The sequence below is a fragment of the Megalops cyprinoides genome, chromosome 7 (genome assembly GCF_013368585.1).
Source record: "Megalops cyprinoides isolate fMegCyp1 chromosome 7, fMegCyp1.pri, whole genome shotgun sequence".
Classification (NCBI taxonomy): domain Eukaryota; kingdom Metazoa; phylum Chordata; class Actinopteri; order Elopiformes; family Megalopidae; genus Megalops; species Megalops cyprinoides.
The window spans coordinates 10,369,223-10,389,595 of record NC_050589.1 but is presented as its reverse complement, the minus strand read 5'-3'; the positions used below and the strand labels follow the sequence as shown (position 1 = coordinate 10,389,595).

The 20,373-nt window shown below is 41.2% G+C and overlaps 1 protein-coding gene across 1 annotated transcript; it reads right to left on the bottom strand.

The window, feature by feature from the left end:
- Positions 1–234: 234 nt before the first annotated feature.
- On the bottom strand, positions 235–20,150 carry irak1 (interleukin-1 receptor-associated kinase 1). Its single transcript, XM_036534322.1, has 15 exons — positions 19,753–20,150; positions 15,778–15,945; positions 15,367–15,395; positions 14,753–14,855; positions 14,073–14,155; positions 13,018–13,206; positions 12,588–12,652; positions 11,859–11,973; positions 11,456–11,568; positions 10,419–10,629; positions 8,612–8,680; positions 8,172–8,393; positions 7,370–7,844; positions 7,121–7,231; positions 235–2,513 (listed from the first exon to the last, which is right to left on the bottom strand). The coding sequence occupies exons 1-15, from the start codon at positions 19,862–19,864 to the stop codon at positions 2,416–2,418; spliced, it is 2,163 nt and encodes a 720-aa protein (XP_036390215.1). The 5' UTR covers positions 19,865–20,150; the 3' UTR covers positions 235–2,415.
- Positions 20,151–20,373: the final 223 nt, after the last annotated feature.

Genomic DNA, 20,373 nt, shown 5'->3' with positions numbered 1-20,373 from the left:
AAGGACACTGTGTTTTCTGAAGCACATCCCATTCTAACTACAAACAACATTGACACTACTACTACATAACAAATGTGTTTTGACATGAAGATAAAGGTCACAGGTATTACAGGCTTCATAGCTGTAATAAGCAATGACATTTTAATAACAAGGCAACAATATAACAAATAGTTGACATGATGTACACGTTGAAAATATATAGGATCTTTAAAATGAAACCCCTATGATGCTGAGCTCTTGTGTACCAATCACAGGAAATTTATTCTGGCATTCTGGTCATACTCACATTAACCATTTTTCAACATTGATCACTATGGTCAACACACAGTACCCTGCAAAAATAATTTATGGACAGAATTTCCAATTTTCCAATCATTTCCAATTTCCATTTTGACCATTTCCAGTCATTACAAATGCATAAAAACACAAAATTCAATAAAATATAAATATGCCCTGATACAGCTATACAGCCAATGTAGTTTTGACAGTAAACTGTTGATTACAATGGAAAGCTGAGCTTTGGTGACCTTGACTTTTCTTTGAGATTTGTCGCAGGTCTCTCAGTTGAAGTGCACTGGTGGCAGTAACCTTTTTTTTTTTTTTTTTGCAAAATATGGGGATTTCCAGACAGCTCAGTACCTACTTTGTATTCAGTTTGATCACCCCTTCTCTTTACAGGAAAGAGAAAACGACAGAGCTAACCAGTGCCAACACAATCATTACTAACTGTGAAATGAACCCTAATGTGCCTCAAATTACAAAAGTGACACAGACATGTGCGAATAAAAGTATTTTACAAACTGATGATATACGTTGATTTGTAAAACCGTAAAGCTATCAGACTTACATTTTCCAATAAATTAAAAGATGCTGAAGTAAAAAAAAAGAAAAGAAAAAACATTGCTTCTTGGTTACATTGTAAATGGTATATACAGATGTGGGTTCATTCAGAAATGTTAGTCCTGACAGTTGTTATTTTTTTTTCTTCTTCAAAATGGCCAACAAATCAGTTTTTAGATTTTCCATGTTGCAGTCTGTTCACATGCTATGAAGGTTTCCTCCTTCACATAGCCCGGTAATAAGTCCTCAGAGCTGCCCCCCCCCCTCCAAAATAGAAAGGACCACATTATCAAAGTTTTTTTTTTTTTTTGAAAATGATTACATGCACACACAACTAAAATGTAATCTGACACTCTGCTAAGCAGCCTCAAAGGTATTGCTGATATCTGTTAGGGAGACAGAGGAATGTTGTGGTCAGGGAGTTGGACGTAAGAGAAGGGGGTTACAGATTTCCACTCTAGGTGTGGCCCTGCTGTCGTGCACTTGAGCAAAGCATTTACCTTGAACTGCTTCAGCAACATGAATGGACACTCTGGTCAGGAGGATTTTGATGGACATTTCTCTTCCAGCTTTCTGTGTATTTTATTCTTATTGATGTTTCCTAAAATAAGACTGCTGAAATTTGATTATGAACAGTGTCTCTGTTTTTGGAAAAAGGAGTGAAAAATTACATGTCAATGTCCTTTAAAGGACCGGCAGCATAAACATTTAACTGGGTTTTCATTTGATTTCCATGAACGAGCAATTGCGTAACCTTTCATAACACCCATAACTAAATTGCTGAAGTGAGAGGAAATCATTATTCATTATGGTAGACCTCACTGTAATCAGCTAAACAGATACATTTATCTTTGGTAGGCTTGTTTAAGGGAAAGGTGTACTTTAGAAATAAATATCCAAATACGCCCAAGCCCAGAAATACTGTCTACAAAATGCAATGAATGAAAGTCACCCTAGAAACATACAAAGTAAAATAAATAATGCAATTTAATTTCAACCTGTGTAATATTTATACAAAAAGTGAATAGCTGCATAGTCTCTCGCATGTTGGAATGCAGAGACTCTTAACGGCTGCTCCACACTAATGGTTAGTCTGTCAGAAGTGTGGATCTGTATTGATGTGGGTATGAAATGACACAAAGAGATGCAGTGTGGGACATGTCAAAGTAGTTTCAGTGTAGAAGTACCCCATTTGTTTGCCAATGCAACACATTATGCAAAATAACACCATGACGTGAAATATAACTTCCACTCATTTGATAAGGCTTGAAAAAAAAACAACTATCTGTAAACATTAATCTGGTTTTGAGAACTTTGATTTCATGTTGTGTTTGTGAACCGTTTCAGCAACTCAGAAAAGATTTTTCCACCAGTCTTGTTGTACTTAATGCCTTTTTTACTTGGCAAGTGTGTCTCTCTTATCTCTCCTATGATACCTACATAACATTTAACCTAATAATTTTATCTTTGAAAATGTCATTAGGATGTAATTTTATATCAAAGAGCATCTATGCCTCTATATTTAGGAATGCTTGTAGATGTACACTGTGATTTGTGTTTCATGTGTTTGTGTGTTTAATTGGATTTGTACTGGCTGGCCCCATTGGTCTCTGCAGAAGTATCCTCAAACTCGCTCTCCTCTGGTTCGCGACTTTGACTGTACGCATCACCACCTACGAGAAGGACACAAAATGCATCACAGATTACTACAGTTTCATAATCCACCTAACTTGTGATGTGGCTAAAAACTGAAAGGGTCTACATTAGTCTGCAGTCATAAACTAACTTTGCACGTAGAATTCCATGTGCACCAAGCCATTCATGTACAGTGAAAATATATTATTATTCTGAATCTGCGGTATTTTGAGTCAGAATTTCCTGTAGAAATATAAACACTCATAGCAAGGGAAAGCAGTAATATTTACTATGCTGATTTTACATTAGTTGGTCCCATGTGCCAAGATCAATTACTGTACCAATTATTTTTCTGCCGAAATATTAAACATGGTGGTGTAATGGCACCCTGACTGTAGTAAAAAGATTAACCAAAAAGCTTGATATGAAAAAAGAAACACGTCTAAATTAACTTTGCAGAGCTCATAACAACCACCCAGTTAATAGATTTCTGTCCAAAGCTGTCCATAACCTTTTCAGTTATTCTGCTGACTATCAGAGAATGCTACATTTCCTCTACTCCCCTGATTCCATGCTGCAGTATCATTCTTTTTTGTTTGCTCTCTCAGAGTTTAGATTTTATAGCTATATATAGACAATTCTTGTCCTATGATGGGGAAAAATAGGATATTTTGAGAGATGAAGAGGTGGATGGGAATATGATCCTGTCTTACAGAGGATAACAACAGGGCTCATAATTGTAATGATGATTGGCTCTTCATGTTTGTTTTTCACTTCTGTGGCATAAAATGACTATATCTGTCTATATACATGCATACATATATTACACAACATTATAGTCCTCTAATGGGACGTTTTAAAAACAACTGTGGCATTCATTTTCAACATTTAAATGAAACCTTCATAAAATTGTCATTTTAGATTTATTTCCACACCAGAAAAGGGGAAACAGAAAAAAGTACTGCCTTTAATTAATGAGCAATGGGTAAAATAAGCAAGTATAGGCTGAAGTCCCTACAAACTGGGTGGTGATTCTGGAAAAGTAAAATCAAAGAGTGGATCCAGACTTCAGAAAACTTTCTGACAACGTGTGCGAACTTTGAAAGACTCCACTTCTAAAAACATACTCCCCCATTTCCAAATAAAACATTGAAAACTAGTGAGAAACTGGACATATAATAAATAATAAATATAAATTAATATTTATAGCTGTGTTGTACCAGTGTCCTGCTGAAATTTGGTAACAGTACCCTAATTTTCATCAATGTGTTGCTTGTCTTGAACTACGATTTGTGCACAATAAATCTTTGGAAACTTCTGTAAAACTGCAGTTGCAGGTACACTCCAGTCCAGTGAATGGCGCTATTCCTCACAGTGTGGCTAATCAAACACATCAAATGTTTGCCAACTGTATGCCACAAGCCATGAGGAAAGTAGGTTTAACAGCAATGCATTCAATACTAATACATACAATTATGTATGTATTAGTAAAAACGTCAGAATAATAGATTTCTGTATTTCTGCAACCTGATTGTATAAAATTATTATGCTTTTTATGTTGAAATTTGCAGAAGTCTTGCATCAACTGAATGGATATTGTCATGTGTCAGGTGCTTACAAGTGAAAATAATTGCTCTTGCAAAAACACCTACGAATTGCAAGTCACAATTACAGCGGGTCGGGTTTCAAGAGCTAAGCTCACGAGGGAGTGACTGCAACAACCAATGAAAATGACCGTTCAACCACTTAATATTCAAGTAGCTGGCTCTCACCAGAAGGCACAATGTTCATTTGATATATGTACAGCAACTTTGCTGGGAGACAGGGAAGCACAGTAAGTGGACAGAAACAGCCAGGATGTTTGGTACTTTTGTCCTTTCGGATAACTTAAGGTTTAACACATTTTTATTAATTTGTGTAAAGACACTGATTATGTAATTGTATTTCAACCAGGCTGGGTATGAAAATATTTTAAGACCACAATGTCTGGCCACATTGCCACTTTTACATATTTTTCTGCCCAAAGGTATGGGTTTGCATGCCGTAATGGACCACAGCTTGACCTTGATCTGCAGCCCTCACAGCTGGTATGGTCTGTGTTACAACAGCCAGTGTGCCCTACAGACTTTGTGTCTTTGGATCTGGTAATGCATCCCAAAATGCATTTGGTTGAGTTAGGATCAATTCTTCTTTTTTTTTTTTTTTGCAAATGTACACATTAGTTCTAGGGATGTCCCAATCAAGTTTTTTTGCCCCCGATCCCGATCCGAGTCATTTAATATTGAGTATCTGCCGATACCGAGTCCCGATCCGATATTTGTATCTTCCTAGGTAATACAGTTGCACAGTGCACACTTCAAGTACATTAAAGTTATTAAAATCAATCCAATGTACATGCTTGACAACTGAATAGCTCTGCAATGCATTAAGAAAAAAATGGCCAGCATCCAAGCTGTCCCTTAATGTTTTTTTTACAAAATAACAAAGTAAACAAACTAAAAATATTCAATGTCAGTATTCATATATAATTTGACATGTGTGTGTGTGTGTGTATCTGTCGATTGATCTGTCTGTCTGTCATATAGATAGATAATATATAATGCAGTATGGTTGGAAAATAGGCCAATATTTGTTTCATACAACATACAATTTTATTGAATTAACTTTGCTTGCACTAATTTATCAGACTTTTCTAGCAAGTATTACAACTAACCCTCTGTCTGTTACAATTAATCCCACCCATGGGGTAAGTTGTAACATTGTACTTCCCTTTTCGGTGGAATTGTACATGAACGGTAGATGCTAGAAACAAAGTTCAAGTGTTTGTTTGTAGCAGAGATGTATATTTTGCTCGTATAAAAACATGATTATTCCAACTTAAATATTTTAAAAATTATTTAGCAAAAACCAAAATGTGTTATGTTGTGCCCCACTCTCCCCTACTGAACTCAGCTCTGTTACCACCGCCTCGCGAAATGCTCGCATTGCAGACATTACAAGTGGCCGTTGGACTGCTTTCGTTTTCCAATTTAAAATATTTCCACACTGCAGACATTTTGGCCGCACCCTGCCACAAACTGAGCTCTCCGTTTACAACACCTATGTGACAGCTGACATAAAACAAAGGATCGGGCTTAGGTTAGTGCTCAATAAAGCTGATCCCGATCAGTTAAAAATGCCTTGATCGGCCCAACCGATATTTGAGATCATTAATTAGATCATCATGAAATCTCACAAATAATAATACAAACAGATATACTTCAAAGGGAGAGTGGATATAAAATGATACACCTCAGTGGAAATGAATACATTTTTCAAATATCACTGAAAAGTTTCATATTAGAACTCTCACAACCTCAATAATTTCTGTGCGGGAGCATACAGCTATAGATTCAGTGCAGCATAACTCAGCAGAGGATTTTTCAGAGATGGGTGTACACTGGAGATAATCAGCCTGGTTCACCATAGAGGGTAGTGAGTAAACCAGGGCATAAAAATGGTTTTCTCTGCATTGAGGCTAATATTTGGAGCCTGTGGTAGGATGAGGTTTTATAAAATATCAGAATAGCTCTGGTGATGACAGAAACTGGCTGTGTCACATGTACACCTGCCTCATTAGATACATTGGGCGCACAAAGTCCCTCACCACCCCCACATCGCTGTCTGACTGACACAGAAATTTCTGTGTCACTCACACGTGTCTTTTCAATTATAAACAATAAGCAAAACTATTTGTAGAACACCATTTATGGAAATTTATTGGTGAGAGACCGCTCATATTTTCTGTCTTTCTTCATGGCACATGTTCTTAATCAAGTCAGTGGATTACTAAAAGTATTGTGCATTATTCTTGTACTCGTAGTCATTCATGTCAATTAACTAAACTCTGTTCACGTATTGGCATTCTCTAATATATGGTAACTGCTGCTACACCTAATTAACCGATATCATGCAACCCCTACAGCTGAGTCACTAAGAAAAACATCCCCTATTCCCATTATGTGTATCCTGGGGCTTCTCCAGCTGTGAAATATGAGTGAAAGCCATACTCCTAATAGTATAAGTTATAACAAAAAAAATGAGTGATGCTCTAGCCCCAGCCATCAATGGGTCATCAATTGGATTAGAATAATAGTCTGTGTTGGATCTTCTGAGGGATTATCTGAGCACTTTTCTAATAACTAGTGTTCTGCTTGTAGTTTAGACTGGTAGACTGTAACAACTGAGATTTTTCACCTTTGCACCAGTACAGGGTAAAAAATATTCAAGACAGGAAGGTACAGATCTGTGCAAGTCATAGTGTTTAAATGTAAGGAGAGAGCATACATTGCAGCTCTTATTGTGAAAAATGGGTATAGGTATGGATGTGAAGGTATGCATATTTGATATAATTGGAGGACTTACTTGTATGTTTTTAGTAAGTCCTCCAATTATATCAAATATGCATACCTTCACATCCATACTTATATATACTGAATAATACCATCTTTATAGAAGATTACTCTTCAAGCAGATAAGATTGCATTATCTATATATTTATTACTTATATATTTATTATCTGGATATTTATTTATTACCTGCTGCAATGTTCTAGACAGACTAAAATTATTCCACTGGAAAAGAAAAAAAATCTTATAAGACAAACCGTCAGAGGAGAGGAGAACTGAGATAGGGATCCTGCCCTCTTTGTACAGCGCCATCTTCTGGACTAAACGCTGTTTGACTGCATTCACAACTATCCTCTCACCGCCCATGTCTGGTACAACGGAAAGAGAGAGAGAGAATGTGAGAGAGGGGAAAGACTAAACTTCTCTTCCACATGAGTTAATTTAATTCCTCTGGCTGCTGGAATTGCGTATTCCACTGAATGGATAAGTGTTTCTTTTTTTCTTACCTGAGTGAGCGCTGGCCTGACCTGGCGCAGACATCGGCTCACTGGGTGACCGGCCACCCCTGGCCAGGCTGTCCAGAGACGGAGACGAGGACCGGAGCTCGCTGGGGTGGCTGAAGGAAGACTGCGGGGAGGACAGGTACTGCGAGTACCCCCGGCTGTCGTCCGATTCGCAGGGCACCTGGGAGGAGGGGGACCGCTGACCCCACGGTCCGGAACTGCTCCCGGACGGCTGTGCCTGCGAGCTCAGAGTGTCCGAGGGGGACAGGGAGTCATCAGGGTTCGGAGGGCAGTACGTGTCCTCCTGAGGTCCCAGCTTTGACATGCCGTGGGTGATGGAGTCCAGGTAGTGGAGGGGGAGAGAGGGAGTGGCGGAGGGGAGCGACTGGCTGAGGGAGATGGAGGGCTCCTCGGTCCTGGGAGAGGCCAGGCTGGAGGCTTTGAGACGCGAGTGGAGGTCCTCTAAGATTTCAAACACCTGGGAGACACAATGAAACGCCAGCGATAAACACACCAGCACAATCGCCCACGACAGCAAATGTGTATATGAAACATCCATTAAATCTCAGTATGTCCATCAACCTTTTCTAACATCATTTTTGTGTTTACATGGATAAGCTTTTTATTTCTCACTTCCCAAACAGAAACCCAAATCAATGAATAAACACAGAAATTCCAAATTACTGACACTGATGTAGATGTTTGCAAAGTTAAGAAACACTATTAAAAAAAAATCCCCTTGTGGTGCAAGACTGAAAATTTCCGCTGGCACATCAAAGGTCGTTTGGGACGGCCGGCCATTCACCTCCGTCATAGGCGGCCTCTTCTTTTTCCTGCGATCCAGACAACGGCAGGCCAGGGCGGACAGCCCAAGGGACCCCTGGGGTGCAGGTGTGGCGGCCGGAACGACGCGCGGGTCCAAGTGATTCTTCCAGATGCATATAGCTGCTGGGGAGTGCTGGGAACACACTGCGCTGTCCAGCCCTCTTCCCTCCTCCTCCTCCTCCGCTTCCTTCACCAAATCTTTCTGCGGGCACAGAAGAGGCTGGCTCAGAGAGTCTCAGAGCGACTCCACACAGATGCTATCAATTTGTGTTCACACAACTAAGATGTAGGGTTCGCTATGAAACACATAAACTACTGGTAGTAACAGCTCAGTCGGTGATCCTTCAGGTCCACCCACACTGTGTGGAACAGGTACGCGTGTCACAGTCACCTGATCAGTGTGAGAGTAGCCTCTCTTACCAGGTAAACAGCTCTGGATTGACTGTCCACTTCCAGGGCCCTCCTGCCAGTCAGCATTTCCAGCAAAACCTGAGGGGAAAAAGGACATGTACAGTAAATAATGTTTGCCAAACTGCAATCTCAGCTTAAGATCTCCTCCACAAGGGAACAGGCAGTTTGGGTTGTGTTCACGTTTTTAATAATGTAATACGTTAATGTTAGATTGTTTAATAAGTAGTCTCAACACAACGCTCTCATATGCTGACAATAGCGGTTCCCCCTGGAGTAACTCTTGAGACTGACACAAGCGAAGTGCAGTGTTATGCGCAACACCTAATCAGCAATTGTGCAAATTGTCCAATCAAGTATTGTGTACCACCAAGAGTCATCCAATGAGCAAAAACGCTAAAATAGGAATGCATTTACAGATGCGCAACCAAATTTTAACCTAGTTATTTCAGTAAGTTAATTCCAGTCCACAGTTAGACAATGTATGTTTACCCAACATAATAGCCATAATGTGCATAATCCATATCACAGATTAAGAACTGTATCTGTGAATGTATCTGTGACATTAGCTAATAATATAGTTATTGTTATACCTATTGTCAATGTTCTATTACCCACACAAGGATACTAAATTATTTTTAGCTAGCTAGGAAAATGTTTTTGTATTTTATTTTTAAAAGTTAGTTTTTCTTTTCCCTGTGTCTGTGTTACAGCAAGCACTCACCCAGAAAAAACTTCTAGCATTATCTAGCAATCTAAAAAGGACCATTTCATTTCTGCTGTTCCAGGTGATGATAATAACAATTATTATAATTATATTTATAATAATATATATTATAATTATAATAATCATTATGACATATCATCATCATATCACTATGACAGCAATCTTAAACTGAACTGTTAATTACTGACAATTAAAACATTATCACGCCTAATCTATCTATGGTTGATAGAAGTTATTTCAAAAAATAGTTTGTCTGTTTGAAGAATGTAAAATTTAAGACAATTTTGATTTCTTTATAACACTTTTTTGGTCACTGCATAATTCCACTGTATGAATACACATCAATTTCAAGAAACCTTGAAGGCCACAAAGGTATCAGGACACAACGCACCTTGTACAGTTCAAAAATTACAATATAAGTCAATAAGAGATGATTTCATTTTAACTCAAAAATGACACACAATTGGCTTTGCCCTGCTGGGGGAAGGGCTGGATTGGACTAGTGTCCCCTCCACCACCTACTATCGCACTCTCAAATGTCATGTAAGGCACCTGAGAGTCACTCGGATGACCTGAATGGAGCCACACCCATCCTCCAATCAGAATTTGCTCTGTTGTGGTGCACTGTGGGACTTGCAGTGTTAGGAACAGGCATTGGAAGACTGCATCCACAGTCCAGCACCTCTGTATGAGTAGTGCAGAGAGACAAGCTTAATGTAGTACAGCTGACGATTCCAGAGGGGTAAAAAAGGGGAACAAGCCAAAAAAAAGGAAAAAAGAGGAAAAATACAACACAAGACCCTGAGCCAATTTGCATGAAATACAACGGATGAGCCAGTTTTCAACAAAATCTGAGAGGGTCATACCAAACCAGATTCCATTTCACATAGATTGACAGAACAGGCCCGAGGGCCAGGATCTGCCATCTTCACACTTTGATCAAGTGTGTGTGTGTGTGTGTGTGTGTGTGTGTATATGTGTGAGGAATTGTGTGTGTGCATGCATGTGTGTGTGAGGACAAGCGCATGTGTGCGTGTGTGTGTGTGTGCATGTGCGTGCGTGCACATGTGTGTGTGCATGTTGTAGACTCACCACTCCAAAGCTATAGGTATCAATGCCCACTCCCAGCTCTCCCTTCTGGACGTACTCGTCAGGCAGGTACGCCAGCGTCCCTCGTAGTGTCTTGGTGTGCGCCATGGTGGAGGTCTTGCCCAGCGATCTGCTGCTGGTGCTGTTGCAGAGGCGAGCCAGCCCAAAGTCCCCCAGCTTGGGCTCCAGATACTCCCCTAGGAGGATGTTGGAGCTGCGGGGAAGAGACAGTCATTTTGCTGTTATTTAACAAGCGCGTTTGATATGACAAAGGGTGGCACTGCAGTACAGCTGAGTGTTGCAGTCACCCTACAGGTCCAGGATTCAAACTTGGAATCCTTCTCTGGGTCCTCAAATTCCTTCCACAGACGGTAGAAGATGTTCCCATTTTAACGTCCCAGGGGTTCACATACGAGCCCCAGTGAGGCTGCAGTGTAGCGTAGTGCTTAAGGAGCAGGACTTGTAACTGAACGCCAGTTCACTTCCCCACTGGGGTACTGCTGCTGTACCATTGGGCAAGGTACTTAACCCACAATTGCCTCAGTAAATATCCGGCTGTATAAATGGATAAACTGTAACTTATGTAAGTCGCTCTGGATAAGAGCGTTTGCTAAAGGCAAATAATGTAATTATGTAATGTGTTCAGAGCATGCCTCGGTCTCGGTCTTACGACCTGTGCTTTCGAGGTTCACCTCCAGCCCACCGCAATCCTCTAAAGGGTTATGAACTGGCTGGAGGAATATGTCACTGTAAAGCCCTGCCAAGAGTCTACATTTCCTTTGAACATCATTTTACTCAACTATGCCACAGCAGATCTTCTTTGGAGCTGAAAGAGAGGCTCTAATGTCTGCTGGGCAAATCACTTGAAGTGCCTCTGCAGCCAGGCTGTGAGATCCTCTCTAGTGTTCTTTGCGAAAAACATTCAAGGTCTTGACAAAACAAGAGAGACACAAAGAACTCCCTCTCAAGGCCAGGGCTGGGTGAAGCAGATCTCCAGGCCGGGTGCTGACCTCCTGCGCGCCCTTCGGCGGGTGACTCACCTCTTCACATCTCCGTGGATGAGCTGTGGAGAGCAGGAGTGCAGGAACTGGATGGCCCTGGCTGACCCCAGCAGAACACTTACACGCTGCGGCCAAGAGAGGGCAGCACTGCTCTGAAAAAACCACACATGGGCAGAGGCACTTAATCACATACCAACAAACACGCATGAGGCAAGGGGGGGGGCGCGGCGGGGAATTAACAGCACATCAAAAATAAAACGGGGGGCACAGGGTCAAACAGAAGCAGCAGCACCGCTCCACATAAGGTCTCAGTGAGGCTTTTGAGGTCAGGATTTCTGGGTGATCGAATCGCTGCTGATTTATCTCTGTGGTTGCCGTGAGAGAGGAAACAGCACTGGGCACAGGCCTGAAAGGGGTGAGGTGTGCTGGGCCGTGTGCTTACCTGGCAGTGAAGCCGGTCCTCCAGGGACCCGTTGGGCATGAAGACGTAGAGCAGACAGTGCTCCCCGCCCCCGACGCAATACCCAGCAAAGTCCACAATGTTCGGGTGTCGGTACCTGCAGAGTTAAGAATGCAGTCACTAGGGTAGGCAGTCACAAAGGACAATGCAGCACAAGGCTGGAGCTTCTATGCAGACATACAGGCTTCTCACAGTGAGGGAGGCAGGACAGGGGGCCGTGTTTGAGGAGGGTGGAAAATATTATTTGAATGAGTATTCAGCGAGAAAGTGGAATCAGATAAAAACAAATAAAACCACTGCGACGTCTGCAAATATTTGTCAGCATCAGTCCTAGCACACTATGTACTGCCCTTTAAATTTGCCAAGCCGTGTAAAGGTTGGGACTAAATTTCAAATACAAAACACAAAGAGTGAACACGCTTTCTGCGTAGATATCCCCGACAGATCTAATTTTAGGGGGGAAAAGAACAAATTTAAGAGCCTCTGGTTCGGGGGGGGTGCATCATAGCTATACCAAGCGAAAGAAGGACTAATACGAAGGGGAAGAGAAAGTGAAATCAAATGCTGCAAAAAGAAGAAGAACAAAGGGCCGAAGGTAGGAGCGAGACAGTGAGAAGCTGAGCACTTGTGAAAGGAGGAAGGCAAGTCATCAAAGGGATGAACGGATCTTCCTCTCCGCCCAAACACAGCAAAAAGGGAAAAGGGCCGTACTTTGACAGCTTCTCCACCTCCGTCCTGAAGCTCTGCTTCACCAGCGCCCAGTTCAACCGAGAGTCCTGTGCAACAGCGAGATCACTTTCAGTACCATCAAGACCAACACAACAAACCACACCTGGCAACCAGAGCTGGAATGCAAAGCTGAGAAAACACTGAGGCTAACACTTTCACCGCCTCACAGCCACGGCTCTGACCTAAAACCAGTGCGAGAGACCCTCTTTGATTGCAACAAAGAAACCTCTTTAAAAAAAACTCCTCTAGCAGTGACATGCATTTTAATGGTGAGGAGTGCAATATTTATTTATGTTCAGAACAGGCTGAAGTGATGCCTGAGGAAAGGTACAATCCTGACAGTTTTAACCGCAACTGGCGGGTGATTTTCCAGCGACAGAGAGTGGCCGCTGGCCTTTCTACGCGCCCTCACCTGTTTCAGCCTCTTGACAGCGTATTCAGTGTTCCTCATGGTGGCGCGGTACACCTGTCCAAACCCTCCCTCCCCAATCTGCCGCGCCTCTGAGAAATTGTCCGTCCCGCGCTGCACCTCCTCGAATGACCAGCACATGGCATCGTAGGATTGCTGGTGGACACTCATCCCAGAGGCCGGGCATGCTGACTGGGGACAAAACAGCCAAAATGAAGGATAAAACACACTGACGACACACTGAAGTGGCATTCAGTACTGGGAATAAGGGAAGACTGCACTCCAAATAAACCATAAGGAAGGCGAGGAGAGTCACACACTCTTGCAAACCAATTTAAGTTTATAGTTTATAGAAAAAAAAATCAAGAAAAACATAAACCAAATATTGCTTCAATATTACAATTATTTATTTCACGCCTAATCTATGTATGGCTACTATAGGAGCAGCCAATAAAATATGTGAAAAAAGGGAGTGAGGTACCCCTTATTTCCTTTCTGTCATGGTTAACATACATGTATAAACATGTGACTCTTGACCGATTTCTTGTTATAAAAATAGACATTTGTGAAAGCAAATCAAACTTCCACACACAGAATCACTCCTCTCTAATGCTCACTGTACTCATGTTGGTGGTCTTATTCCCCTTCCTATTATAAAAAAACAAGACTAACCATGATCATTTTGACAGTGGAATCAGTGGCCACATAATTTTGTATTAAGAGTCTTGATGATACTGACATTCACACCAGCTGTACAGCTGAACTTTAACACTGAATGAGAAAACATGCCATTTAACTTATTTTTTGCTTTAGTCAAAATGTGTCTCATAATTACTTCCTATTTCCTTACTTCTGCACATAGATTTTCTGCAAAATTTTAAAGACTTAAAATTCCAGAGATAGCAAATTCATATTTTGATTTTTTTTCCCCAAATCCAATTTTTAAATTAAATGCCACATTACCTGTCATCTTTAGAAATTATGTCAGTTTTTAACTCTGTGATCTTGGCCTTAATTTGAACCATCCATTATCCATTACCAATGCATGAGAGTAGTACCTGTGGAAGTGTGGGGGCTTCTGCCCTCTCCTCTGTCCTCAGACCTTGTGGTGGAGGACTGGGTTTTGGCAGAGGCCTGGGTACTGAAACAGCACAGAATGATAGTAATGCATTATCATCAACTCACTTCCTACCAGGGACACTTTAAAAACATGCACACAACTGTCAAACACAGCCAAATGCTAAACGGCAGCAAATAAGAGTGAAATGTTACAATACAATACAGTGGTGCAGCAGTATGGAGCAGGGCTCATAACTGAAGGGCTGCCATTTTGACTCCCTGCTGGGGCACTGCTGTTGTAACCTTGGGCAAGGTATTTAAACCACAACTGCCCCAGTCAATATCCAGCTGTATAAATGGATAAAACTGTAACCAATATGTATGTAAGTCATTCTGGATAAGAACATCTGCAAAATGGCAATAATGTAATGCAATGTTATACCATCCTTATTAATTATGTAATCATAACAATAATTAATATCTAACTATTATTTCAAACTGTTTACATTCAAAAAACAAGCAAAATACATTTTGGGATTTCATTTAAGTGAACGTGACCTTTCTTGATGATAACCTGACAAAAAAATGCCATTCCTTTCCATGTGTCATCGAGTGACATTTCTTGAAAATTTGAGAGAAGAGGTGACTTTGACAGTCCAAGAGAGAAAGCACGAGCTACCTCTGGCTTGGAGGGGCGTGGTGTCCTGATTCCAGTCCAAGCTTGGCTTAGTGGGAGGGGTAAACAAAGACTGAGGAGGTTGGACAGGGGGACACTGCCGAGGCTGTAAACAAGAAGGGAAAAAGCTAAGAATGTGGCAGTCTGACGGAATGGTGGCAAAACCAGTCCTAAATTCTACTAAAGTAAAAGGACCTTTACATTAGAGAAGGTTAACTAGCAAACTACCTGACGAGTTAAAAAAAAAGTCAGAAAAAGTACATAAGTAGCTAAAGTAGAAAAGAAATCATAGATTTTTTTTCATGATCCAGGCACTCTTGCTCTTGCTGTTTTTTTCCTTACATTTTGTTTTTCTGGATAATTACGTGAACACTTCATAATTTAAGACATTTTCTTTAACATTAAGAAGAATACAAAAAATACAAAAAAATACAAGTCCCTTTTTAAAGTCCAAGGACTCATTTCCAATCTTAACCGGACCAGTGAGTTCCCATAAAACTCCACTCTACTTTATTTAAAGTAAGCACTGAAACCGAACACAAACAGGTAAGTGTGATCACTGTAGTGAGTTGTTTTATGGTAGAACGCTTCTGTTCTAGTCAAATTTCATTACTCACCGCCTCTCGCAATCGGTGAACACTCTCCCCTGCACAAAAACAGTGAAACAGACACGGTTGAAAGCCTGCCTGCCAAATAACACTGAGAACAACGATCTTTGTTACAGATTTCTGATTTAACAGGCAGACTGATAACAACACTGACACAGAAACTATATTTGTGTTTATTTTGCATAAATATCTGTTAGCCCCAAGAAGGCTGAATGACTGTGAAATTCAAACACTGATTTTTGTTACAGACCTCTGACTTAACAGACAGCTACGTCAGAAATAACATCATTCATAACAGAACAACATTAAAACAGAAACTGTATTTGTGTTTTTTTTGGCATATAGTATGTATGCATCTGAAGGGGGTGTAGCCCCTGAAGGGGGTGAGGTGTCCCGGGGCGGGGTGCAGGCGTGACTCACAGCTAAGGATGATGTCTCTCGGCCTGTACAGCTGCAGCTCCTCCAGGACGCTCAGCAGCTGCCCGACGGTCCCGTTCCGATTCCCCCACAGGTTCATCACCCAGTCCGTGCGCCTCTCCTTCCTCTCCGCCAGCCGCAGCTCACTCTGGTCCCTCACCACGCGGGAGGCTGGGGGGGGGGGAAAACACGCGACACGGTGCTCCATCACACAGTGAAGAGAGGCTGACGTTTTCACCCTGCACCACCTCCCCGTCACACTCTCAGCCTTTCCAAACTCAGTGGAATCTGCTGTGGAGGATCAGTGTGTGATCTGTGAAAGCGTCACAGGGCAAACATACTACATTATTGTCATTTAGCAGAGGCTCTTTTCCAGAGCAACTTGCATAGGTTATATTTTTTTACGTGTCATCTATTTATACAGCTGTGTATTAAATGCCATTTTTTGGGTTAAGTACCCTGCCCAGGGGTACAATGGCAGGGGAATCAAACCAGCAACCTTCCGGTTATGAGCCCTGCTCCTTTGCACTATGCCACAATACCACCCTCCGGCTCAAGTTATTCCAATGGTTTCATTCAACCAGTCCCCGGGAATGCGACTACAGAAGTCCATTTCAACACGGCATGGATCGCCTGCATCATCATAAGATGCATTTCTCCCCGTTCGTGCCGAGCCCAGGCCTGCATATGGTGCAGCTTGGAGCCGCGATAAGGAATTCACAGTAATGTGGACAGACAGAGAGAGACAGACAGATGGTGTGAGAAAACCATCAGCTGGCCAGACGAGAGTGTTGAGATCAACACGGTGAGTCAGACTGGCATGCGCAGACAGACCCAAGAGCGACTCGGGATGAATGAACTAATGAGCTAAAACGTGTGTGTGTGTGTTCACGTGTGTGAGTGTGCACGTGTGTGCATATGTGAGTGTGTATAACCAGAGGGGTGGGAGGGTAAAGACATGCCCTGTTCCGGATTCTTCTTTCTCAGGTGGGCACGCCAGCTACTGATCAGAGCTGAAGGAATTTAGTGCTTGATGGTACAAGTGCACCACAAATGAAAAAACACAACAGCACAGCCAAAGCTGCACAAACTTGTGACGCTATAGAAGTCAACCATGAGTGAGGTTGTAGAGCGCAATGCCCAATGGATCATATCAAATACAATGCAAGCATGCAAGCAGCAGGCTGCTGCAATGAAAGAATTCACATATACGATTGATTGCATACAGGCCTACAAGGGGTTACACACACACACACAAACACAGAGTCGCAACAGTCTAATTAAAATCAGACACAATGGCATCAAAGAATAAAAGGCAGACAAGCACACTAGCCAACTGCTTTTCACCAGGCAAAGTATGAAGATGGCCTGCATGCTAATCAGACCGCCAACATCTACAGCAACTCTTCAGCCTTAATCAATTGATCTACAGTGCACAAGCCCAGAGTGCTCCTGTACATCGGTTATGTATGAAGAATTTGGATTTCTTGAGGCCTACATGAAATGTCTCACTGTCCAGAGGAGAGACTACCAAGATGGTCAACCTGACTTCTCTTTAAAAAAAAAAAAGCAAATAAATACATGAATAAATAAGCGATGTATTAGGTCAGAAGTATACTTTTGGACTGTAACTAAGATTTAAATATTCTACAATTCAGTACACTTTTTTTATTGTACCTTTTCTCTCCAGCAACCTTATGAAATTAATACAAAGCGCACTGTGCAGTTTCCAGTGGTAACTGGGAATTGTGGATCACATCTTTGGTACAGCTGATAACGGAGACTATTACAAACACTGTATGACCTTTCATCACAGTGAAAATCAACTAAAGCGGTCTGTGTCTTGGGAGTGGCCTAACTCAGGCTGACGGTGATCAGTTCAAGTATCATGTTTCCTTAACTTTAAAAGTATTTTCCAGCTACAAACAACAACTTGAAAGCATACTGCAGTACTGTACTACTACTGTACTATCATGATGTACATTGTACAACTATGGGAAAGGACAACAAGATTAACAAATGCCTTTTTGTGGAATTATTGCGGAAGTGTGGTATTTGTAATATGGCATATAGCTGGGACAAACTACACTTTTTTACATAGGCTACATTAAAGTCTAATCTAACAGATTAGTCTAACAGTCGGAATAAAAACTTTTCTGGGAACTCGACTGTCCCCACAATGCACCACAATCTTATAATAGTCATAATTTACTGCTTTGATACATTGTAGTATTTAAACTTTATCTTACATATTTATCTTCTAAAATAATTTACAAGCGACAAACAAGCCATCAAGTTATTTTCCTGAGAAGATTTCTTTCATCAGTAAATTTTATGTAGTTATATGAAGGGGAAACCCATATAAACAGCTGAATTAAACAGAATAAAAACTAGTAACATATTGACATATTTGTAGTTACATCACTACTAACATGTTGTACTTTCCATAGTTAAGTTGTATTGACCTCCGCTTCATTCATCCTGTTGCAATCTGTGCCATCGGAACCCAGAATGATACGATACGAATGGGAGTAACAGGCTACCAGTTCATCAATACACCTCAAAGTGCATAACAGATGCTAGCAAAATTCCAAAATAATGCGTAACTTTAAATGTTTAAAGATGAATGTTAGAGATGATGTACACAACATCATAAATTTTATATGAACATAGCACATAGCATTATGTTTGGGGTCAACGTTTCGAGTTCTTATTTTGTTACGAAGTGATAACTTACGACTTGTGGGGAAAATGTAACACATCGAAATATTTATTTTTTAAATGTTTTCGCACAAATCGTAACTTCTCACTGGGTAACAAAGTAAGAACTCGAAACATTGACCCCAAACAACCTGTGACTATCAAAGTTGTAACGGAGCAGCAATAACCAGCCAGCAAAGAACAGCTGTTAAATACCTGGCAACTTGTCAAAACCTGTCCTGCTAGGTAGCTACTTGACCGCCTTCGTTTTATTTACATTATGTCAACCAGGCAGACTGAACTAAGATTTAAATATTCCACAGTTCAATACATTTTTTTGTTGTAACTTTCCTTTCCAGAGACTCTTATGAAAATAAAAGAAAGAGCGTGGTTTCCTGAGGTCAACCAGGCCTTAAAGAATAGTAGCGAGAAACCTTTAGCCACGGCTACATTTACTCGGAAGCGTATACAGTATAAATTAGCCAGTAACTAACTATATTAGATACAACAAACAGACACCGAGTATGAATTTAAGCTAGTACAGCTGGTGAAATGAATGTCATATAATGGTTTAGTACGTCTAACAGGAGTTATGTTTGTACAGTAGGCACAGATGTGCCTTGCGAGGACCCATAGCTAACTCGCTAGCGTTACTTAGCACGTTAGACACATCGTTAGCTGGTCAGCTGGATAGCGAACACGTTATTAACTAAATTAATGTCAGCGACTTAACTAGTTGGCTAACCAGCTAATTAACACCCAAGGGCAAATGGCTAACTAGCTAAAGGTATAAGGCATCGGACCCAAGGGGAAAAAGACAAAAACCGGGCAAATCCAGTTAAACACAATTGGCCGTCTAACTTTGCTCGCTAGTCTACCTAAACTAACGCTTCTTAGACGAATTAGTAATCCAATCTATTTTATCTTATCTAGAGAGTTACCCGAGGGTCCTGAAAACCCGTAAAAGCTAGTCAACCATCATCCTAAAAGTGAACAATCCGATGGTGTTACTTATATCTTATAATTTAAGTTATTTCCAAACCAAACAATTCATGTTTCCTTGACCTACACAGATTATTGACAGAAGTTACTGCAGTCCTTTTTACTAATTAGACTAGATAACGTCATCTAACGATCTACTTCGGGGGCAGTACAGTAGACCAACTGATGTTTTTCTAAATTTCAACACTAATAACTCGATAGCTAGCTAAACCAGTTAATTAGCAAATGAATGCGAAGTTAACCTAGCAATTTTAACACAACAGCTAGCGCACTCACCGAATCTCTCCCACTCAGTGCTGGATAAGGTGTCCATAACTCTGTTAAATTCATGTAAAATCGCTGGAGGTAAGCTGTACACGTATTCATTTCTTATATTCCAATCCGACATTTTCAATCCAAAAATTCGTGTTTTTTGATCCAGTTTTTGGCCGAAGTGCGCTGAATACTCCAAGGAATTATGGTGACATGTCTGTGAAGAACCATCGCCTCGGACGAGCTGATAACGCCATCTGTGGAAAACTTTGTTTTATTAACAGTTATTGCGTTTACTCACTTCCCCTTTGATTACTGCTAAGGAAGGGGACTTTCTCTAAAATGCGCGGAGAGGCATGCATGGGTGATTCCGTGAGACAGCTCGGGGTAGAGACTGGCTGAATTAACTGATCCAGGATCAGAAACAGGTGGCCAAACCACTTTGACCAACTTGTTGAAAGTGTTCCAGGATCAGCCTACTCAACGTATTCGAAACTGATTCGCTAGAGCGTCAAGTGACGCATCACGGCAAATTAAAGAGCACCATACAAAAAAGTCGAGAAGCCATGTTGAGTGTTGCACGCCTTCACTTGTAGATAACGCATCTCAAACTATCTTCATCTGTTCTATAAAAATCTCAAAGGT

Excerpts from the sequence above, each read along its gene's own strand:
- irak1 (XM_036534322.1), bottom strand. The coding sequence starts at position 19,864 with ATGTCGGATTGGAATATAAGAAATGAATACGTGTACAGCTTACCTCCA. Across the intron at positions 15,396-15,777 it reads GAGAGACATCATCCTTAGCT|GGGAGAGTGTTCACCGATTG; the intron begins GTGAGTCACGCC and ends GTTTTTGTGCAG. Across the intron at positions 11,974-12,587 it reads GAGGTGGAGAAGCTGTCAAA|GTACCGACACCCGAACATTG; the intron begins GTACGGCCCTTT and ends TTAACTCTGCAG.